The 24,308-nt window shown below is 45.9% G+C and overlaps 1 protein-coding gene across 1 annotated transcript in view; it reads left to right on the top strand.

Annotated features, from left to right (window-relative positions):
- Window positions 1-24,308, top strand: part of LOC122555409 (ATP-binding cassette sub-family G member 1) — a 93,665-nt gene that overhangs the window by 44,643 nt on the left and 24,714 nt on the right. The window contains exons 7-13 of the mRNA XM_043701392.2: window positions 2,583-2,706; window positions 9,796-9,910; window positions 11,390-11,538; window positions 13,346-13,447; window positions 15,877-16,045; window positions 19,527-19,627; window positions 20,644-20,802. Coding sequence (XP_043557327.1) covers window positions 2,583-2,706; window positions 9,796-9,910; window positions 11,390-11,538; window positions 13,346-13,447; window positions 15,877-16,045; window positions 19,527-19,627; window positions 20,644-20,802 — 919 coding nt within the window. The remainder of the gene's footprint in view (window positions 1-2,582; window positions 2,707-9,795; window positions 9,911-11,389; window positions 11,539-13,345; window positions 13,448-15,876; window positions 16,046-19,526; window positions 19,628-20,643; window positions 20,803-24,308) is intronic.

The raw sequence follows: 24,308 nt of genomic DNA, 5'->3' as shown, positions 1-24,308 counted from the left end.
TAAATACACAGCCCATTGGAATGAACATTGGTGCTGAAGGTCTAAACTGTGCTCCAAATACAATCATGAGGCTGGTACACATTGAGAGGGAGAAACATTTAAAATTGAATGGTGCTTCCTCCAGTCACCAGTACTTTCCTCAGTGTTTCACCAACAGTAATTTAGCTCTCAGTTCATTTCTATCCATGAGTTTTTGTAGTATGTGAAATGCCTGCTGTGAATAGCAATTAAAAATTCACTTGAATGAAAAGTGATCCTGAGAAATGTTGTTAGAAACACAGGAAATAGCAGCAGGGGAAGGCCATTCTTTCTACCACGGAATGCTGATGGGTTCATTAGATATAGTCAAGAGGGAGCTGGACATGGCCCTTGTGGCTAAAGGGATCAAGGGCGATGGAGAGAAATCGGAAGTGGAATTGCATGATCAGCCATGATTATGTTGAATGGTGATGCAGGCTCAAAGGGCTGAATGGCTTACTCCAGCACTTATTTTCTTTGTTTCTATTCAGCCCTTCGAGCCTGCTATGCCATTAGCGAGTTTTGAGAAGATTTGTTGCTCAAGTTGAGGTTCAGGATGTAGGTTTGCTCGCTGACCTGGAAGGTTCATTTCTCAGGCATTTCGCCACCATGTTAGGTAACATCTTCAGTGAGCCTCCAAATGAAACACTGGTGGTGTAGCCCACTTTCTATTTGTATGTTTGCGTTTCCATGGGTTGGCGATGTCATTTTCTGTGGTGACATCATTTCCTATGGTGATATCATTTCCTGTTTTTTTCTTGGGGGTGGTAAATGGGATCCAAGTCAATGTGTTTGTTGATAGAGTTTCGGTTGGAATGTCATGCTTCTAGGAATTCTCGTGTGTGTCTCTGTTTGGCTTGTCCTAGGATGCATGTGTTATCCCAGTTGAAGTAGTGTCCTTCCTTATCTGTATGTAAGGATACTAGTGAAAGTGGGTTATGTTGTTTTGTGGCTAGTTGATGTTCATGTATCCTGGTGGTAGGTTTCTGCCTGTCCAATGTAGTGTTTGGTACAGTCCTTGCATGGTATTTTGTAAATGGCATTACTTTTGCTTGTCTGTATAGAGTCTTTCAAGTTCTTTAGCTGCTGTTTTAGTGTGTTGGTGGGTTTGTAGGCTACCATGATGCCAAGGGGTCTGAATAATCTGGCAGACATTCCCAAGATGTCTTTGATATAGGGGAGAGTGGCTAGGGTTTCTGGACGCATTTTGTCTGCTTGTTTGGGTCTGTTGCTTAGAAATCGGTGGACTGTTTCATTGGTTGCCTGTTCTTTTTGAATACTCAGCAGAGGAAAATCATCCATACAGTGTATTCAAAAAGAATGGGTACCCAATGAACACAGTCCACTGATTTCTGGCAACAATCTCAAACAAGCAGACGAAACTTGTCCAGAAACCCTAGCCACTCTCCCCTATATCAAAGACATCTCGGAAAATACTGCCAGACTACTCAGACCCCTTGGCAGCATGGTAGCCTACAAACCCACCAACACACTAAAACAGCAGCTCATGAACTTGAAAGACTCGATACAGACAACAAGCAAAACTAATGCCATTTACAAAATACCATGCAAGGACTGTAACAAAGACTACATTGGGCAAACAGGCAGAAAACTAGCCACCAGGATACATGAATACCAACTAGCCACAAAAAGACATGGCTCACTCTCATTAGTATCCTTACATACAGATGAGGAAGGACACCACTTTGACTAGGACAATACATCCATCCTAGGACAAGCCAAACAGAGATACACATGAAAATTCCTCGAAGCATGGCATTCCAACTGAAACTTTATCAACAAGCATATTGACCTGGATCCTATTTACCACCCCCTGAGAAAAACAACAGAAAATGACATCATCATAGGAAATTATGTAACCATAGGAAATGACATCACCAACCCAAGGAAACCCATACATATAAATAGAAAGCGGGCTACACCACCAGCGTTTCATTCGGAGGCTCACTGAAGATGTTACCTAGTATGGTGACGAAACTTCTGAAAAATGAACCTTCCAGCTCAGCGAGCAAGCCTACATCCTGCTATGCCATTCGTGGCTGATCATCCTGAATACCCTGTTCCTGCTTTCTCCCCATACCTTTTAATCCCTTTATCTCTAAGAACTGTAGCTAACTCCTTGAAAACATTCAATATTTTGGCCTCCAGCACTTCTGTGTGGCAGAGAAGTCCACTCTCTTCTCTGTCCTAAATGGCCGACACCATATTCTTAAGGTGGGACTCCTAGTCAATAGGAAAATTCTTCCTGCCCAGTCCTGTTAGAATGCATCCAGGACTAAATTATTTCATTTACAATTTAAATATAGAGGAATGATCATCAAGTGAAATTCTTGGAGATGTTAAATGTGAAGATGAGACTGTTTATAGATTTATAGAAAGCAGACTTATTGGACACTCCCCTGATTTGTCAGGTAGCCTGTCGGAATGGTGCATCGTAGGTTTGTACTGGAGCGTTGTCACAATGGGCACTGTACTAATGTAGTGACAGTCTAATATTTACAATTTCCCTCGTCCCACTTTACCATCCATTCCTTTGTTTGCAGTGGCCTGGACAGTTCTTCCTGTTTCCAGGTTGTTTCTCAAATGAAATCCTTGGCTCAAGGTGGGAGAACTGTCATCTGCACCATACATCAGCCCAGCGCCAAACTCTTTGAACTCTTTGACAAGGTAAGAGATGTGTTTTCACTTTTTTATTTGACACAGGAATTCCAGGGAAGATGTGTCCACGGGTAGGAGCGACCAAGACCGAAGGACCGAGCCTCAGAGTGAAGAGTTGCTTAGAACTGAGATGAGGAGGATGTTCTTCAGCCAGAGGGTGGTGAATCTGTGGAAAGTACTGGCCACAGAAGGCTATGGAGGCTAAGTCATTGAATGGATTTAAGATAGAGATAGGTCGGGTCTTGACTCACAAGGATTACAAGGGTTACAGGGAAAAAAAGAGGTTGAGAAATGTATTAGTCATGATGGATCATAAGATCATAGAAGTCCTGCAGTGTGGAAGCAGGCCATTCAGCCTAGCAAGTCCACACTGACTCTCTGAAGAGCATCTCACCCAGGCAAATCCCCAGCTTCCCTTGGCTAAACCTCATTGCTTGCACATCCTGGAAAACTGCGGGCAACTTAACATGGCCAATCCACCTAACCTGTACATCTTTGGACTGTGGGAGGAAACCAGAGCACCCAGAGAAAACCTGCACAGACATGAGGAGACTGTGCAAACTCTGCGCAGTCAGTTTAAATTCGAACCTGGGTCCCTGGTACTGTGAGGCAGCAGTGCTAACCACTGAGCCACTGTGCCACCCAAATTGTGGGTCAAATGGTCTACTTCTGCTCCTATGTCTAACTGAGCTGAAAATGTGTTGCTGGAAAAGCGCAGCAGGTCAGGCAGCATCCAAGGAACAGGAGAATCGACGTTTCGGGCATAAGCCCTGCTTCAGGAATCGAAGGGCTTATGCCCGAAACGTCGATTCTCCTGTTCCTTGGATGCTGCCTGACCTGCTGCGCTTTTCCAGCACCACATTTTCAGCTCTGATCTCCAGCATCTGCAGCCCTCACTTTCTCCTATGTCTAACTGTTGATGGCCTTTCTGCAGCTTTTTTTATGTTACTAATTAACTGACAAAATATAACTGTGAATGGGATGTCTGTGGTCCAGTTTACATTAAAATAAAGTGATCATGATTCTCTCAATGACTGTCTTGGAAGTATTGATTCAGATTGTAGTGTTCAATAAAATGTCCACTTTTCCTACTGCAGTGGGAACAGGCTGATCAAACATGTGGCTCACTGTAGTGTGCAGTCAAGCATCCAGTTAGCTAGAGTAAGGGCTCTTGTAGCACAATGGTAGTGTCCCTACCTATGAGCCAGGTGGGGTTCACATTCCCACCTGCTGCAGAGGTGTATCACAACATTTGTGAACAGGTTGGTTAAACATATGGACAGTCAGCAAGAGTCACTCGAGGAATGAGAACCCTGGCTGATTGCTAATGAATCTAATTCAGTCCTTTTCAGGGAGAACTTTCGAGAATTGCTTGGGGTAGCTAAAAATAAAATTCCTAGACCAAAGACAAAAATCTCTGGAAGAGCTCAGCAGGTCTGGCAGCGTCTGAGGAGAGAGAAAGCAGAGTTCATGCTTTGGGTCCAATGACGTTCTTCAGACGCTGCCAGAACTGCTGAGTTTCTTCAGCAATTTCCATCTGTGTATCGGATCTTCAGCTTCCCTAGGTCTTTGTGTTATTTTATTTTTGAATTTTTATCTCCCGCCATGATTTCTTTTCCAAATGGTCTCAGATCTGGGTCCTCAGCTTACCAAATGGCCCTGTGGGTAGAGGCAGTTTACTGGCTCTCTGTTTTATCACAGCTATTCATAAATTGGAGCCCCTTAACCATAGCTGTTTGAAATACAACAATCCCAGCTTGTGATCTTGAGACTAGCGAATTTGATGAGCTAGATACTAAGCGTTTTCAGTGCAGTTCCTGTTCTGATTATCTGGTTCATTGCCAGGGATGATGCCAGCAAAAGACAACTGATGCTGTTTTTGCAGGTGATACCTACTGCTTGGCAGCTGAATCCTATAGCAGTGCCACACTTCAGTGATTCATACCTTGTTGGCATAAGATACACTTCAGAATAAGTCATTACAATTAGGTGGTAATTTCTCAGTAGTGGAGAAGCCTTGATGAAGACTCAACGCTCTGTGTGATGGAACCTCGGTGGTTTGACCACAGAGGAGAGGGGATCAAGAAAATCAGAAAGTAGATCCCTGGCTTGGATTTTCAATTATCTCATCAATGTCATAGAAAGTAGAGGCAGGAAGGATCTCCACTAGGCTGAGGGTGCAGGAAAGAATGAGTTAACTGAAGATGGGTACCACTTCTTTGAATCCCCCAAATAAAACAAAGAACTGGAAACCTGAAACAAAAACAGAAATTGCTGGAGAAATTCAGCAGGTCTGACATGGCTTTGTGCGTGGGGAATCATGTCTCACAAACTTGATTGAGTTTTTTGAAGAAGCAACAAAGAGGATTGATGAGGGCAGAGCGGTAGACGTGATCTATATGGACTTCAGTAAGACATTCGACAAGGTTCCCCACGGGAGACTGGTTAGCAAAGCTAGATTTCATGGAATACAGGGAGAACGAGCCATTTGGATACAGAACTGGCTCGAAGGTAGAAGTCAGGTGGAGGGTTGTTTTTCAGACTGGAGGCCAGTGACCAATGGAGTGCCACAAGGATCATTGCTGGGTCCTCTACTTTTTGTCATTTGTATAAATGATTTAGATGTGAGCATAAGAGGTACAGTTAGTAAGTTTGCAGATGGAACCAAAATTGGAGGTGTAGTGGACAGCAGAGAAGGTTATCTTAGATTACAACAAGATCTTGATCAGATGGGCCAATGGGCTGAGAAGTGGCAGATGGAATTTAATTCAGATAAATGCGAGGTGCTGCATTTTGGGAAAGCAAATCTTAGGAGGACATATACAATTAATTGTAAGGTCCTCGGGAGTGTTGCTGAACAAAGAGACCTTGGAGTGCAGGTTCATAGCTCCTTGAAAGTGGAGTCACAGGTAGATAGGATAGTGAAGAAGGCATTTGGTATGCTTTCCTTTATTGGTCAGAGTATTGAGTACAGGAGTTGGGAGGTCATGTTGTGGCTGTACAGGACATTGGTTAGGCCACTTTTGGAATATTGCATGCAATTCTGGTCTCCTTCCTATCAGAAAGATGTTGTGAAACTTGAAAGGGTTCAGAAAATATTGACAAGGATGTTGCCAGGGTTGGAGGATTTGAGCTACAGGGAGAGGCTGAACAGGCTGGGGCTGTTTTCCCTGGAGCATCGGAGGCTGAGGGGTGACCTGATAGAGCTTTATGAAACTATGAGGGGCATGGATAGGATAAATAGACAAGGTATTTTTCCTGGGATCGGGGAGTCCAGAACTAGAGGGCATAGGTTTAGGGTGAGAGGGGAAAGATATAAAAGAAACTTAAGGGGCAACTTTTTCACACAGAAGGTGGTACATTATAGAATGAGTGCCAGAGGAAGTGGTGCAGGCTGGTACAATTGCAACATTTAAGAGGCGTTTGAATGGGTATATGAATAGGAGAAAGTGAGGACTGCAGATGCTGGAGATGAGAGCTGAAAAATGTGTTGGAGATTATGGGCCAGATGCTGGCAGGTGGGACTAGGTTGGGTTGGGATATCTGGTCGGCATGGGCAGGTTGGACTGAAGGGTCTGTTTCTATGCTGTACATCTTTATGACTCTATGACTCAATGACAGCATAGAACATAGAAAAATACAGCGCAGTATAGGCCCTTTGGCCCTCGATGTTGCGCCGATCCAAGCCCACCTAACCTACACTAACCCACTATCCCCCATATGCCTATCCAATGCTCGTTTAAATGCCCATAAAGAGGGAGAGTCCACCACTGCTACTGGCAGGGCATTCCATGAACTCAGGACTTGCTGAGTAAAGAATCTACCCCTAACGTCTGTCCTATACCTACCACCCCTTAATTTAAAGCTAGGCCCCCTCGTAATAGCTGACTCCATACGTGGAAAAAGGCTCTCATGGTCAACTCTATCTAAACTCCTAATCATCTTGTAAAACCCCTAATCATCTTGTAAAATCATCTATGTAGCATCTATGGAGAGAAAGCAGAGTTAGTCAGGTCCAGTGACCATTCTTCTTTTGAATTCCCACCCTGCCCCAGTGTTTGGAGCATTAAGGACAGCATTAAATGGGAACTGTAGCAAGTGGAGACATTTAAATGCTGGGTAAATAACATTGTGATACCTTGACACTCATTATTGTGATGGGTATCACTGAGTGAAATCTTGCTTCCAAAATCAGCTGGCTGGTAGGAGCTATCACAGAGTGCTGTCAGATCGGAAGAACTGGACATGTAGAGCTAACGGCATTTTTCACCCACTGTCATAATTGGAAGTTAAAAATCACACAACACCACATTGTAGTCCAACAGGTTTGTTTGGAAGCACTGGCTTTCAAAGTGCTGTTCCTTCATCAAGTGGTTGTAAAGCAGCACCCGAAGACAGAATTTATAGCAAAAGGTTACAGTGATACCATAATATATTGAACAAACCTAGATTGTTGAATGTATCATTGTATCTCTGTAATCGTATGCTATAAATTCTGTGTCTTATCTTCCTGCTTCACAACCACTTGATGAAGGAGCAGCACTTTGAAAGCTAGTGCTTCCAAACAAACCTGTTGGACTACAATGTGGTGTTGTGTGATTTTTAATTTTGTCCACCCGAGTCCAACACCAGCTCCTCCAAGTTGTAATTGGAAGTAATTTGTTTTTTTTAAGAAGGCAGTCATCGACCAGAAGTCATGATGAGTTTACACTTTTGTTACTAGGTATTTTGCGATGTGATCTTCAATTCTTCATGCAAGCTCAGAGCAGACTTGCAGTTGACTTTACCACCACATTTATTCCTAATATGTACATGATGGTACGACTACAGATTATACTGCTGTACACGTTCTAATCTTCTAGTAGAGGCTAAATACATGTCTACAGTTCCCTCAGAGACTCCACTAGATATTAGTTAAAAGAATCTCTACACTGTGTATTAAAACTGATGGAAATGCAAACAAATGACCCCATTCTTACCCTCCTCCCCACATTCTAACAAGAGCCACCCACCCTACCAAATGTGTCCAACTGGATTCCAGTTGGTATACGTGGAAAGAGTGCACACTCTGAATTACATTGAGGTGAGAAAGATTGTTGCGGGAAAGTTTGGTGTCTTGTAGCCACCACAGCTGCTGCTTCTTCTTGGCTAAGAGTTTATTTGCAGTGGAACTCCCAACTTGTGCTCCATTATAAGCCACTAAAATCAACTTAGATATTATAGCATTTGAGGCATCGAGAGCAGAAAAGCAAGGACGTTTTGTTAAACCTGTACAAACCATTGCTACAGCCTCGCTGCAGTATTGTATTCAGTTCTGTGCACTGCACTTCAGGAAGGTTGCGAGGGCAGTTACGAAGGATTCGTGAGAATAGTTCCATATTTCAACTATGTGTATGGGTTGGACAAGCTGTGCTTTTCTACTGAGAGAAGAGAGTTCTGAGAGGAGATTTGATTGAGGTATTCAAAATCCTGAGGGGTCTGCACTGATAGGGAGATGCCTTTTTCACACAGAGGATGGTGGGGATCAGGAATATACTGCCTGGGCAGAATAATCGAGGCAGGAAATGTTTAAAAAGTACTCGGGTAAACATTTGAAGTGTCATAACTGTTGAATCTATGGGCCTAGTGTGGGAAAGTGGGTCTAGTCTGGGTGGCAGTACATTTTTGTTGAGAGGTGTGGCTCTGGAAAGGCACAGCAGGTCAGGCAGCATCCAAGGAGCAGGAGAATTGATGTTTTCGGCATTATTCCTGATGAAGGGCTTATGCCTGAAACATCGACTGTCTTTCTCCTCCGTTGCTGCCTAATCTGCTGTGCTTTTCCAGCACCACACTCCCGACCCTAATCTCCAGCAGCTGCAGTCCTCACTTTCTCCTAGTTTTACATTTTTAGTGGGCAGATTCAATGGATCAAAGGCTGTACGATTCTATGATTCAGTGATTCTATGATTCAGTGATTCTATGATTCAGTGATTCTATGATTCAATAATTCTATGATTCAGCGATTCTGTGGTTCAGTTATTCTGTGATTCAGTGATTCTGTGATTCAGTGATTCTGTGATTCAGCAATTCTATGATTCAGCGATTCTGTGATTCAGTGATTCAGCAATTCTGTGATTCAGTGATTCAGTGATTCTATGATTCAGTGATTCTGTGATTCAATGATTCTATGATTCAGCGATTCTGTGATTCAGTTATTCTGTGATTCGGTGATTCTGATTCAGTTATTCTGTGATTGAGTGATTCTGTGATTCAGTGATTCTGTGATTCAGTGATTCAGTGATTCTATGATTCAGCGATTCTGTGATTCAGTTATTCTGTGATTCAGTGATTCTGTGATTCACCGATTCTGTGATTCAGTGATTCTATGATTCAGTGATTCTATGATTCAGCGATTCAGTGATTCTGTGATTCAGTGATTCTGTGATTCACTGATTCTATGATTCAGTGATTCTATAATTCAGTGATTCTGTGATTCAGTGATTCTGTGATTCAGTGATTCTGTGATTCAGTAATTCTGTGATTCAGTGATCCAAGATTCAGTGATTCTATGATTCAGTGATTCTGTGATTCAGTGATTCTGTGATTCACTGATTCAGTGATTCTGTGATTCAGTGATTCTGTGATTCAGTAATTCTGTGATTCAGCGATCCAAGATTCAGTGATTCTATAAAACTGTTCCTGTTAGTGAAAGAGTTCAAGAAACTGAGGGCATTGCTTCAAGGTGATTGGCAAAAGATGCGATGGCAACTTGAGGAAAAATATTTTCTAGAGCGAGTGGTTACGATCTTGAGTTTTGGGGCCTTTTGGTGATAGATCCAGTTGTTGCCATCAAAAAAGAAGTTAGATAATTCTCCAAAAAGTGAAGCATTACAGGAAAAAGGGAAAGGATGAGGAGTGGAACAAAGTGATGTGTTCTTGCAAAGAATGATGGACTGAATGGCCTCCTCCTGTGGTATTCGATGATTCTGAGATTCGCAGAGTAAGATGGAGCAAAATAGCCTTTAATGTTTAGACCAAACCGAGTAATAGGGGCTGAGACATGACCCAGTGGATGCCTGCTGTTATTTACATATGTGTTCCCCTTTTGTCTTTATTCAGCTCTATGTCCTCAGCGAAGGGCAGTGCATCTACCGTGGAAATGTTTGCAGCCTTGTCCCATATCTGAGGGAAATCGGTCTGCACTGTCCCACCTACCACAACCCTGCTGACTTCGGTACGAACTGACATTATCACGGAGAGTGTTGATTTTCTTCACAATAGTACTGTAGAATATTCCACAACTGCCCTGAGAGGGCAGGTGAAGCCTTGGTTTACCATTTTGCTTGAATAGGCGTCACCACTATGCACCACAATGTGTGGGTAAGGGTCAGACCTGAGGAAACTTGGAACAGGTAAATATGTGGAACCTGACTCCAATATGTCAGATTTCAATATGCTCAAGGATCCTATCGCTCCATGATGGAATGAACAGACTCAAATTAGGCTCTCTTAATACTGAAGGGACTCAGATTAAAATGGATAATTATCACACTCATCTCCCAGTGCCTGAATATGCCCGCCCCCAACCTGTGACCACTCTGCTCAGCCTAATCAATGCCAGAAGGTGCTAGTGTAGTGATAATGCCACTGGGACTGGCTGTTTGAACCCCAGAGTGGTGTCCTGGGCTCACGGAATTGTAATCCACCATGGCAGTTGGCACAAGTTGAAATCAATAAAGCAAACTGGAATTTTTAAAGAAACTAGCCAAAGGGTGACAATGCAACCACTGTTGATTGTCATTGAAAACTGTAGCGTCACTAATGTCCTTTAGAGAACTTCAGGGGTAGAGGATCTGTCCTACGTTTGACTCCAGATCCACAGCAACATGGCTGATTCTTAACTGCCCTTATGGTGATTAGGGATGGGAAATAAATGTGATCCAAGCACCGACACCCACGTCCCTTGAGTGAATAAAGGAAAGAATGTCCCTGCCCAGCCCCAACGTCTGATCACCCACACCATTTCCACCCCTGCACTTCAAGCACAGCCTCTGTCCTGACTGCTTGCTGATCACAGCCTCCCATGTGTTGTCTTTTCTCTCTCTCATGATTGTGATCTCTCTGTGTCTCTTAGCATCCCCATCATGGCCTCTCTCTCTCTCTTTCTCACTCTCTCTCTCTCTCTCTCTCTCTCTCCTACCTCCCAACCTCCCCCTTCTGATAGTGGCCTCCCTTCTCCTTGCCTCCCCCAGCCAACTGCACTCTCTGCCCACCTTTCTTCCCCACCAGCCAGGTTGTCCCTTTGACCAGTGCTGCTGAGCAGGGAAAAATACCAAAGGTTGTTGCTTTTAAGATTCCCTCGTCCCCTTCCCCACTGGGTTCCTCATCTGATTCTGTTCTTTCCACCCCTACTCTTCGATAATGTAATTATCAGGACTATAAGATGCTGGAGTGAGATTTTGGGTTTACTCCTTAAGCAAGAGAGATCTGAGCAAACTCAGCTCAGCCAGACTTGAGAAACAATTCCCACTTGGTACTTGAAATGGCTTTTTATTTTGCTGAAATTATTAATGGGAAGAATTTAACCTTTGGAGAAATAAAATCATTCAGATAGCAACAGTAGCTTCCCAGCAGTCTCTCTGTAAATCTAATCACTTCTGTCACTTGAGATGTGATGACGACACTTGCTAACGCATCATGCTTGTTTCCATAGTGATGGAAATCGCATCCGGTGAGTACGGTGAGCAGAATCCTCGGCTGGTGAAAGCGGTGCAGGATGGTAACTGTGATATTGACTGTAAGCCGCACGAAAACAAAGACAAGGATCTCAATCCTTACCTCTGGCATCGGCCATCTGTTGAGGTACGGTAACTGCTGACAGTGAGGCGTTTCACATTCCCTGAATAGGAAAGCAGCCTGCCAAGGCATTTCGCCCAGCCCTCGCTAGGGTGAACCAAATTTCACACAGCCCTTACCACTTGTGCCACGGGAGAGAAGGGTGGTGAATGATTGGCGGGTTGACTGTGGGGTGGGATGTTGCCGTGGCAAGAGGGCCTTTATTTTCCGTTAATTTCAATTCCTCTGCCAATGAATTAAGTATTTATTACCAAAAGGGTTTCACCACCTTTGTAACTCTATACTTGACTGTTCCCCCCGCATCCCATCAATTGGCATTTCAGCTATTTCTTGCCTTTGCTGATATTTCCATTCAGTATTGTTTAATGATGATGCAGAAGAGGAGGTAGCAACTATTTCCTGTGTTTTTATTTATCCAGGCAAGAACAATGTCCACACCATGTTGGTAATTACATTTCCATGTGAAATAACTGTCCCCGTGTAGACTCACTGCCATACGATATTGGTGCATTAAGGTGCCAACTTCCATGTTACTTAACCTCAGAGGACCCTGATGCCCCGTGTTGAGCCCTCGATCTTGAATGTGGATTGGGTGGCGGGGAGAGCTCAGGGACTAATAATTCTGCTGCTGCTGCTGCTGCTCAGTCTTGCTCCTTGAAGGAATTTGATTGGCTGCGATTTCTTTCTGAATGGGAAGGAGTGATCACCATGTAAAACTAATCACTCCAGCTCACACTGAATCATAGGCTCAAACAGAGGGGCTGGTCTTTATCCTTATCTTCCATGGTGGGTTTGGTTATGAGGGGGTCATTTAAATGGGGGCAATGGTGGCAGGTGGCATGTTCCTGCCTTCACTTGATTACATCTGTGGTCAGGAAGGTCCCTGCACTGTATTGTCACTCTGTCACTAATTTAGGCCCCTTCGCTGGCAGTGGGTGGGCCTGTCATTGCACAGGGGGAATTTAAGCCTGCTGGGTTGTTTGTGTCTCCCAGAGAGGCAGGCTGAATGTGGCCAGGTTCCTTGTTAAAAGGCAGCCAGAGCTCAATTGTGGGAGACAGAGTCAGGAAGAAGCTGAAAGCCAATTCCCCCTGTGCTCCCTGCTGAGCTCCCATTCCCTATTCCCTGTGGCCCCTACCCCAGAAAGGGCCTCCTGCCATCACTTACTGCTGGCTTGACCATTCCATGATCCTGGACGTCCTCAGTCACCACTTCTCTGTGGCTTCGGATTGGCTGCAGCTCCTGGCAGGCTCCTTGTCACGGATCCTGATCCTGTGGAAGACCCTGCAGATGACCCATTATTTGCCCGATTGGCTATTAATTCTTCTCAGGCCTTCTCCAAAGAAGGTGACAACTCTCCAGCCAGAGAGATCTCTGGGGCCTGCATAAAATCCCACCGCTTTTGAGGTGATTGAGAAGGATTGTTAATGTAGAGGAATCCATCCTCGTATTGAGTCTGAGGTCTTTTTGAGAAGCAGAATGGAGGCAACATTTACGCTATAATCAACTCGCTCAGAGAAAGTGAGAGATTTATTTGTTGCTCAGAACCTGATGTTTTAATCATGTGTTAGACTCAGGTGCAAACAACCTTGCATTAAGAGTAAAAGTCAGTGACACATAGCATGGTAGTACTATTCTGAATCAGAAGGCCTACATCTATACCTGTAGATGTTTAGTGTGAAACTGAAAGGGAGGTCAACCTTGAGACCTGTCATCTCCTGTCTTGGCCCTTTTCTAACTCAAGAGTGATACCAAAGATCATGTGACAGACAGTAATAATTAAACAGGGCTGAGGTTCTTTGTTCTGTTGTGCAGGACCCATCTCCCTCAGAGGGTTGTCACAGTTTCTCTGCCAGCTGCCTCACCCAGTTCTGCATTCTCTTCAAAAGGACCTTTCTCAGCATCATGAGAGACTCAGTAAGTACAGTGCTTTCATTTACTGCACTAGAAATAGTGCTCAAAGTTACTGTGTAGTAGCTGTGTCCAAGCTGCAAGGAACAATCATACCCTCTCATATTCGGTCATGATACTGGGTAATACCAGCAGCCTTGTTTCCTTAATTGACTTATCAGTCAATGACAGCATTCTCATTTACTCACGTTTAGTCCCTTGGGTCTGTTTCCCCATTCAATCGTATCACGGCTTATTAAATCTTACCTCCACTTTTAATATCTTTGCCAACAGAATCCATCAAAACATGTTGACAATATGATGTCCTGTTCTATCTTCTTCCTCTGTACGGCAGCTTACATCCTCTGTTCCCTTAAGTACACCTGCTCCTCCCTCCACTCCACTATCAGTTAGAAAACCTCCAGCCATTGCGGTGCCTCACCCTCTCAAGTTTGTTTGCCTTGCTTCCCAACCTCAAAGCTACACTCGAACTCCAACCACATGTCGTTGGAAAGAAGCAGGGAGTGCAACTAATCAATAAGCATTCAAACAGTTATCCCAACTTCAAACAAGACAAAACACTAGAGTGCATACAAATGTGTGGGCTGCCGGAAAAGTGCAAAGTCACAGGGGATACAATCTTGTCACAGTAATTAATTATCAAGGTGACACAGAAGACAGGCCAAGGTTCTACATGAGCAAATGTTTGTAATACAAAATGATGGCTCCCATTATAAAAGTGTCATACCAGACTGCAACCAGATATCCTCAATGTAGGACACACAGCCATCCATTACAACAGATAGCATCCCACAAAGTGAAGCTACGCAACTGTGTTATGATATTGTTGTAAGGACTAGATCATGGTGCACATCCACCAACGTGTTACCTTAACGTAAAAAGACAGTGTACTTATAAATATTCATCAGAACTGGTTTCTTATTCTTCATATGAATAAAGAGGCATGTATTATACAGGTAGCTGAAAAGCAGTGTACTTTTAAGACAGCTGGATAACAGCATTAGATGTGACACTTTGGTATGAGAGGTGTCCATCTTCCTGTCTGTGCTTTCAGTTAGTCAGCAGGTCACCAGTCTGATAGCTAGTTAACTATGCATGTATTGTAACATTAATCCAAGTCTGTAGAAACCGCAACAATATATGTAAGACTGAGATTCCATCTTAGTGTGCAGGCATAATTGTGAATAAGTTTACAGATATCTGACTCAGTTCTAAGGATTAGAACAAGTATACACTATTTTAAATAGGGGGAAAGCCATTTAGGACTGAGATAAGGAGAAACTATTTTACTCAGAGTTGTGAATCTTTTGGATTTTCTGATCCAGACATTTGTGGAAGCTCAGTCATTTGAGAATGTTTAAAGCAGTGATTGAAAGATTTCTGATCATCAGTTAGGTAAAGGGATGGTATGGAAAAAATGCATTGAAGTGCCCATGAATGACAGGACAGGTTGGATGTGTTGAATGACCTGCTGCTCTGCACCTATGCTGTCATGTTACTCATTTCCCTGGAGCATCGGAGGCTGAGGAGTGACCTTATAGAGATTTATAAATTGATGAGGGGCATGGATAGGGTAAATAGACAAAATCTCTTCCCTGGGGTGGGGGAGTCCAGAACTAGAGGGCATAGGTTTAGGGTGAGAGGGAAAATATATAAAAGAGACCTAAGGGGCAACGTTTTCACATAGAGGGTGGTACGTGTATGGAATGAGCTGCCAGAGGAAGTGATGGAGGCTGGTACATTTGCAACATTTAAAAGGCATCTGGATGGGTATATGAATAGGAAGGGTTTGGAGGGATATGGGCAGGGTGCTGGCAGGTGGGATTAGATTGGGTTGGATATCTGGTGGGCATTGACGGGTTGAACCAAAGGGTCTGTTTCCGTGCTGTACATCTCTATGACTCTAAGTGCCACACACTGTAGTAACTGATGGTCTAAATAAGCTGAATATGGTCAGTTAGTTGGCATCTTGGAAAAACAGACAACTATCACTTTCCAGCTAAGGGGTGCCTTAGATTGTGAGTATGTGGTGTTTGTAATTTATCGATGTTATGGCACCATGACCAATTGTATAACTTGAACAATAGATTGTAGATTTTGAATTTGGTGTAAGGAATAACTTACACTGTATATATAAGATCTCTTCCTGGCATTACCTTTGTCAATAAGGAGGAAAATAGCTGAGAGTAGAGACTAGAGAGGAGAAGGTGAAGAGGATATGTACTGTCATAAGTTAGGAATTCTTTCCATCGAGATACACCTTAAGCGGCGATTTAAGTCGCACATGGTCTTTTGATGATCATAATCTCGAAATTGGGACTGAATCTCTTATACAGTTCATGAAAACTGTTCACATTTTTACTACGGTCTGATCAATCTTAAGTCTGACTTTTATCTTCAAAATGGGTCGATACCATATTCTTTATCATCACCAGGTTCTGACTCACCTCCGCATCACCTCACATATTGGGATTGGTTTGTTGATCGGTTTGCTGTATCTGGGCATCGGTAACGAGGCAAAGAAGGTGCTGAGCAATTCGGGATTTCTCTTCTTCTCCATGCTCTTCCTGATGTTTGCTGCGCTTATGCCCACTGTCCTCACCTGTGAGTATCTTTTCACTCGAGCAGTCGACTGAGTGAGAGTTTCTGGGGCTGCTGCGATCTTTCTGTTCAATCCTTCACAGAATGTGGGCATCCCTGACAATTTAGTGCCAATCCCCTTCCAACTGAGTGGCTCTACTAAGGCATTTTAGAGGGAGTCCTGAGAGTCAACTGAGGGCCTGAAGCCACATCACCGGACCAAAGAGGGATAGGTTGACATATTTCCTTAAACCGTATTAACAAATCATCTCCTCTCTTAACGAATCTTATGATTACACGTGTCGGCCTTTAAGTCCAGATTCCTTCAATTTAATTCCCCAGATGCTGTGCAGGGTTCAAAACTCATGGGGCTGAATTGTTTTGGCGGGTGTTAGGACCCTGATATTGGACGTCCACACCCTGATGGTGTCCGGGTCCTACCCCCCCTGTACGAATTTGCCACAGACAACCAATTACTGGGTAAATCTCCCCTTAAACGCAGAACCACCTTCCTTTCAGTTTTCAGATGATCCATTGCCTCCACTGTTTCCATTTACAGTCATATTTTTTCAGGTCCTCCTTCCTTGGTAAATATTGATGTTAAAAAAACTCATTGGAACATTGGATTTTGGGGACAAGATTAGCTCATTTGGTCTTTTGAAGTTGCTTTGCCATTTGTTAAGATCTGGTGTAGTCTCGATCCCACTTTCTGATCTGTCCATGTCCCCCATGACCCTTAACTCCATTATCCATCAAATATTTATCGAAATCAGCCTTGAATAAAACCCTGCCTCCCCCCATTCCTGGGGAATCAAGTTCCACGGACTAATAACCCTCACAAACAAATGATTTCTGCATCTCAAAAGGTAGACCTCTTAGTCTAAAACATTGTTCGAGTTAGGTGAAGGGGTAAATGTAGGGGAATGGGTCTGAGTGGGTTGCTCCTTGGAGGGTCGATGTGGACTTCTTGGGCTGAAGGGCCTGTTTCCACACTGTAACTAATCTAATCTAGTCTCTTCCACAAGCTGAAAAGTTCTTCAAGTATTCATCTGATCAAATAACTTGTAAAGGAGGGCAGAGCGGTGGACATGATCTGTATGGACTTCAGTAAGACGTTCGACAAGGTTCCCCATAGGAGACTGGTTAGCAAGGTTAGTTATCATGGAATGCAGGGAGAACTAGCCATTTGGATACAGAACTGGCTCAAAGGTAGAAGACAGAGGGAGGTAGTGGAGGGTTGTTTTTCAGACTGGAGGCCTGTGGAGTGCCACAAGGATCGGTGCTGGGACCACCACTTTTCATCATATATATAAACGTTTGGATGTGAGCATGAGATATAATTAGTAAGTTTACAGATGACACTAAAATTAGAGGTGCAGTGGACAGCGAAGAGGGTTACCTCAGCTTACAACAGGATCTGGACCAGATGGGCCAATGGGCTGAGCAGTGGCAGATAGAGTTTAATTCAGATAAATGCGAGGTGCTGTATTTTGGAAAAGCAAATCTTAGCAGGACTTATACACTTAATGATAAGGTCCTAGGGAGTGTTGCTGAGCAAAGAGACCTTGGAGTACAGGTTGAAAGTGGAGTCGCAGGAAGATAGGATAGTGAAGAAGGCCTTTGATATGCTTTCCTTTATTGGTCAGAGTATTGAGTACAGGGGTTGGAAGGTCATGCTGTACAGGACATTGGTTAGGCCAGTTTTGGAATATTGAATGCAGTTCTGGTCTTCCTATCGGAAAGATGTTGTGAATCTTGAAAGGGTTCAGAAAAGATTTATAAGGATGTTGCCAGGGTTGGAGGATTTGAGCAGTAGGGAGAGGCTGAATAGGCTGGGGCTGTTTCCCCTGGAATGTCGGGGGGTAAGGGGTGACCTTATAGAAATTTATAAAGTCATGAGGGGCATGGATAGGATAAATAGACAAAGTATCTTCCCTGGGGTCAGGGAGTCCAGAACTAGAGGGCATAGGTTTAGGGTGAGAGGGGAAAGATGTAAGAAAGACCTAAGGGGTAACTTTTTCACGCAGAGGGTGGTATGTGTATGGAATGAGCTGCCAGAGGAAGTGCTGGAGGCTGGTACAATTGCAACATTTAAGAGGCATTTGGATGGGGATATGAATAGGAAGAGTTTGGAGGGATATGGGCCAGGTGCTGGCAGGTGGGACTGGATTGGATTGGGATATCTGGTTGGCATGGACGGGTTGGACCAAAGGGACTGTTTCTATGCTGTACACCTCTATGACTCTATGTCTTGCTGTGGATGTTTATCACCCTCTCTGTCCCAGCCAGATCCATTACTATCTACTTACAGTTTATAAGCAGTATAAGATCGTTGGAATCTCTCTCTTAAGTGGCTGCCATGAGATTGTTATACTCTTTCTTTATCACATGATTCCTACACTGCAAATAGAAGCTAACCAGCCTATCAAATCTGCACTGACCCTCTGAAGAGCCACCCAGATCCACCTCACCCTCAATCCATCCCCATAAGCCCACATTTATCATGACTAATCCATATCCATGGACACTACCAGACAATTTAGCACAGCCATTCCACCTAAACTGCACATTTTTGTGGGAGGGAAGCAGACCAGACTCAGGGAGAATATGAAAACTTGACGTAGACTCCACTGCGCCCATATCTGGAATTGAACCTGAGTCCCTGGCATTGCGAAGCAGCAGTGCTAACCACTGAGCCACTGTGCCGTACCACTTTGACAACCTTTCCTCTTCAATGCTACTCTCAACCTATTGTATTTGATCCATTGTCTCAGTGAGGAATCACCTGATGTGCAGCACCCGCCCTCCCCTTGTATTGGATTAGTAATGAGACTCATTGATTTCCAACCGCTTCCCTCTCGGGAAGTCTCCTTCCCAAGACCCTGCTGCGGAAACTTCTCTGGGAATAGCAACGTGTTCGGAACAGCATACCACATTCCTGTGTAGAATCCCTGACCCATCAGCCTTCAAACTCAGCTCTGTGGCAAAATCTGGCCCCATCTTACAAACTCTTTTGTTTAGGACTTTCCACTGCCCTATCAAACCTGCTGCCCTTCCATTCCCTATATCTCTTGATTAGCTGTGAAGTACACACCAATTTGAAAACAACTTGTAAAATGATTGCAACCTTTCTGGAAGGGGAATTTGGACTGAGGGTTGAATTATCTTTAACCACATTCGCACGATTCAGCACTTGAATGCTGTTAAGTTGCATCGTCAAAAAACAGTTTGCCCTGGGGAGAGGGATTTGTTGAAATTCCTTTTGCAGCTACCAGTGCAGTTCCTCACTGATTAGTGTTTTGTGAATGAAATCATCAGGATGTGCTTCTTAGTGCATCACTAAGAAGGAAAACCCTCCTCGACCATTTCTGTTACGAAATGGTTAGTCCTGAACCCTGCCATTAACAATCCTGGGAAACGCAGGGCTTGCAGGTCAGTAACTGAAACCTGAACTAACATGTTGCTTTGGGATCAATCTGACTGGGTTGCTTTCTCTTTTTTACAGTTCCACTGGAGATGGGAGTTTTCCTTCGGGAACATCTAAACTACTGGTACAGCCTAAAGGCCTACTACCTGGCAAAGACAATGGCAGATGTTCCCTTCCAGGTAAGGTCTTGGTGAAAACTACTTCTCCAATGGCCTGAAGATTTACTGATTTGTCACTCCAGTTAGTTACTGTTGTAACTCCTGCTCACATGTACTTCTCTTATCCTGTCATGATTCTAAACACCTCAATGATCAGCCCTCTTCTAATGATTTTGTTTATTCATTCATATGATGTGGCATCACTGACTGGGCTTATATTTATTACCTGTCCCTCATTAGAGTTTGAATGATGATGGTGACACTCCTGACTTCAGTTACTACAGCCCTTGGTGTGTGTACACACACAGACACACAGAGGCACACACACACACACATACAGACACACACACACACAGTCACTGATTCATCAGAAAAAGGCCCTACCATATGTGACTACAAAAAGACCAATAGCCCAGGTCCAGACCACGACAGGATGTGGGGCTCACACATACTATCAGAGGCCACAGAGGAAAAAGCATGACCACTGTATCTCCTAGTTTTCAAAGCACAGGACTAATAAATAAATGAGTACTTGGCCCATCTTTGCTCATAGAATGAACGTCTCACCACAGCTGCCAGCTATTTCTTAAAATAAACCCAACTAAACTATGCCAGAGACATTTTGCATAATTATCATTCCTTGTTGAGAACCATCCAAATTTCACTGTCTACTTTACCTTTCTCTTCATTTGAACCTACTCCCCTCTCATTCTGGTCAGTCTGATTTGAAGCAGTTCTTTAGCATTAGATATCATGGACACGGATATGCACTCATATCCTTTCAACACTGAACAGGCCACATTTATCCCGTTTGTTCTTGTAAATCACTCCTGCTTCTTCCCATGTTCCTTACCTGCTTGATCTCAGCTGGAATAATGCCAGATCTCATGGGATGGGAAGAGAAGGGAAGAGCGGGAATGGCGGGGTGGTGGAATTGGGTGGAGCTCTTATCCGTATCTAAAAGCACGGGACAGAAGGGTTAACACATGCTGATGGAACTCTGTTGAGAATTGATTGCTGTGATTTGGTTTTTTTAGGTGATGTTTCCTGTGGCTTACTGCAGCATCGTATACTGGATGACATCACAACCATGCGATGCTCTGCGCTTCATTCTGTTCGCAGCTTTGGGGACTATGACATCATTGGTGGCGCAGTCTTTGGGTCTCCTGATTGGAGCAGCATCTACATCCCTGCAGGTCAGAGGTCCTAGGTTGATACTTTGCAACTGACAATTCTTCTCGGCTGTTCACCGGTGTCCCTGCTTTGGCCCACTGGTTACTGGTGTCCCTGTTTTGGCCCACTGGTTACCGGTGTTCCTGCTTTGGCCCACTGGTTACCGGTGTCCCTGCTTTGGCCCACTGGTTACTGGTGTCCCTGCTTTGGCCCACTGGTTACCAGTGTCCCTGCTTTGGCCCACTGATTACTGGTGTCCCTGCTTTGGCCCACTGGTTACCGGTGTCCCTGCTTTGGCCCACAAGTTACTGGTGTCCCTACTTTGGGCGATTGTTTACCCGTGTCCCGGCTTTGGCCCACTGGATACTGGGGTCACTACTTTAGCCCACTGGTTAGAACATAGAACATAGAAAAATACAGCGCAGTACAGGCCCTTTGGCCCTCGATGTTGCACCGGTCCAAGCCCACCTAACCTACACTAGCCCACTATCCTCCATATGCCTATCCAATGCCCGTTTAAATGCCCATAAAGAGGGAGAGTCCACCACTGCTACTGGCAGTGCATTCCATGAACTCACGACTCGCTGAGTAAAGTGGGCTTTAGCCTACTGATTACCGGTATCCCAGCTTTGGCCCACTGGTTACCTGTGTCCCGGCTTTGGCTCACTGGTTACCTGTGTCCCGGCTTTGGCCCACTGATACTAGTGTCCCCGCTTTGGCCCGCTGGCTACCAGTGTCCCCGCTTTAGCCCACTGGTTACCGGTGCCCCCACTTTGGCCCACTAGTTACCGATGTCCCTGCTTTAGCCCACTGGTTATTGTTGTCCCTGCTTTGGGCGATTGTTTGCCTGTGTCCCGGCTTTGGCCCACTGGTTACCGGTGTCCCAGCTTTGGCCCACTGGTTACCGGTGTCCCGGCTTTGGCCCACTGGTTACCGGTGTCCCAGCTTTGGCCCACTGGTTACCGGTGTCCCTGCTTTGGCCCATTGGTTACCGGTGTCCCAGCTTTGGCCCACTGTTTACTGGTGTTCCGGCTTTGGCCCACTGGTTACCGGAGTCCCCACTTTAGCCCACTGGTTAACAGTGACCCCACTTTGGCCCACTGGTTACCAGTGTCCCCGCTTTGGCCCACTTTTTACCGGTGTCGCTGCTTTAGCCCACTGGTTACTGGTGACCCCGCTTTGGCTGACTGGTTACCGGTGTCCCTGCTTTAGCCCACTGGTTACCGGTGTCCCCGCTTTAGCCCACTGGTTACCGGTGTCCCCACGTTGGCCCACTGGTTACCAGTGTCCCTGCTTTAGCCCACTGGTTACCGCTGTCCCCGCTTTAGCCCACTGGTTACCGGTGTCCCTGCTTTGGCCCACTGGTTACCGGTGTCCCCGCTTTAGCACACTGGTTATCGGTGTCCCATCTTTAGCCCACTGGTTACCGCTGTCCCGGCGTTAGCCCACTGATTACCGGTGTGCCTGCTTTAGCCCACTGGTTACCAGTGTCACCGCTTTAACCCACTAGTTACCGGTGGCCCGGCGCTGGCCCACTGGTTACCGGTGTCCTGGCGCTGGCCCACTGGTTACCGGTGTCAGTGCTTTAGCCTACTGGTTACCGGTGTCCCCCCTTGGGCCCACTGTTACCGGTGTACCAGCTTTAGCCCACTGGTTACTGGTGTCCACACTTTGGCCCACTGGTTACCGGTGTCCCCACTTTGGCCCACTGGTTACCGATGTCCACGCTTTGGCCCACTAGTTACCGATGTCCCCGCTTTGGGCCACTGGTTACCGGTGTCCTGTCTTTAGCCCACTGGTTACCAGGGTCCCTGATTTAGCCCACTGATTAGCGGAGTCCTGGCTTTGGCCCACTGGTTACCGGTGTCCTGGCTTTAGCCCACTGCTTACCGGTGTCCCAGCTTTGGCCCACTGGTTACCTGTGTCCCGGCTTTGGCTCACTGGTTACCTGTGTCCCGGCTTTGGCCCACTGATACTAGTGTCCCCGCTTTGGCCCGCTGGCTACCAGTGTCCCCGCTTTAGCCCACTGGTTACCGGTGTCCCCGCTTTGGCCCACTAGTTACCGATGTCCCTGCTTTAGCCCACTGGTTACTGTTGTCCCTGCTTTGGGCGATTGTTTGCCTGTGTCCCGGCTTTGGCCCACTGGTTACCGGTGTCCCTGCTTTGGCCCATTGGTTACTGGTGTCCCAGCTTTGGCCCACTGTTTACTGGTGTCCCGGCTTTGGCCCACTGGTTACCGGAGTCCCCACTTTAGCCCACTGGTTAACGGTGACCCCACTTTGGCCCACTGGTTACCGGTGTCCCCGCTTTGGCCCACTTTTTACCGGTGTCCTGCTTTAGCTACTGGTTACTGGTGTCCCTGCTTTGGGCAATTGTTTGCCTGTGTCCTGGCTTTGACCCACTGGTTACCGGTGTCCCTGCTTTGGCCCATTGGTTACCGGTGTCCCAGCTTTGGCCCACTGTTTACTGGTGTCCCGGCTTTGGCCCACTGGTTACCGGAGTCCCCACTTTAGCCCACTGGTTAACGGTGACCCCACTTTGGCCCACTGGTTACCAGTGTCCCCGCTTTGGCCCACTTTTTACCGGTGTCGCTGCTTTAGCCCACTGGTTACTGGTGACCCCGCTTTGGCTGACTGGTTACCGGTGTCCCTGCTTTAGCCCACTGGTTACCGGTGTCCCCGCTTTAGCCCACTGGTTACCGGTGTCCCCACTTTGGCCCACTGGTTACTAGTGTCCCTGCTTTAGCCCACTGGTTACCGGTGTCCCCGCTTTAGCCCACTGGTTACCGGTGTCCCCACGCTGGCCCACTGGTTACCAGTGTCCCTGCTTTAGCCCACTGGTTACCGCTGTCCCTGCTTTGGCCCACTGGTTACCGGTGTCCCCGCTATAGCACACTGGTTATCGGTGTCCCATCTTTAGCCCACTGGTTACCGCTGTCCCGGCTTTAGCCCACTGATTACCGGTGTGCCTGCTTTAGCCCACTGGTTACCAGTGTCACCGCTTTAACCCACTAGTTACCGGTGGCCCGGCGCTGGCCCACTGGTTACCGGTGTCAGTGCTTTAGCCTACTGGTTACCGGTGTCCCCCCTTGGGCCCACTGTTACCGGTGTACCAGCTTTAGCCCACTGGTTACTGGTGTCCACACTTTGGCCCACTGGTTACCGGTGTCCCCACTTTGGCCCACTGGTGTCCGATGTCCACGCTTTGGCCCACTAGTTACCGATGTCCCCGCTTTGGGCCACTGGTTACCGGTGTCCTGTCTTTAGCCCACTGGTTACCAGGGTCCCTGATTTAGCCCACTGATTAGCGGAGTCCTGGCTTTGGCCCACTGGTTCCCGGTGTACCCGCTTTGGCCCACGGGTTACTGGTGTCCTGGCTTTAGCCCACTGCTTACCGGTGTCCCAGCTTTGGCCCACTGGTTACCTGTGTCCCGGCTTTGGCTCACTGGTTACCTGTGTCCCGGCTTTGGCCCACTGATACTAGTGTCCCCGCTTTGGCCCGCTGGCTACCAGTGTCCCCGCTTTAGCCC

This window comes from Chiloscyllium plagiosum, unplaced genomic scaffold (assembly GCF_037043375.1).
Source record: "Chiloscyllium plagiosum isolate Xiang-an unplaced genomic scaffold, Cpla_swu_hap1 HiC_scaffold_12, whole genome shotgun sequence".
Classification (NCBI taxonomy): Eukaryota; Metazoa; Chordata; class Chondrichthyes; order Orectolobiformes; family Hemiscylliidae; genus Chiloscyllium; species Chiloscyllium plagiosum.
Note: the sequence above shows the minus strand (reverse complement) of the source record. Positions and strands in the feature narration are given on the sequence as shown.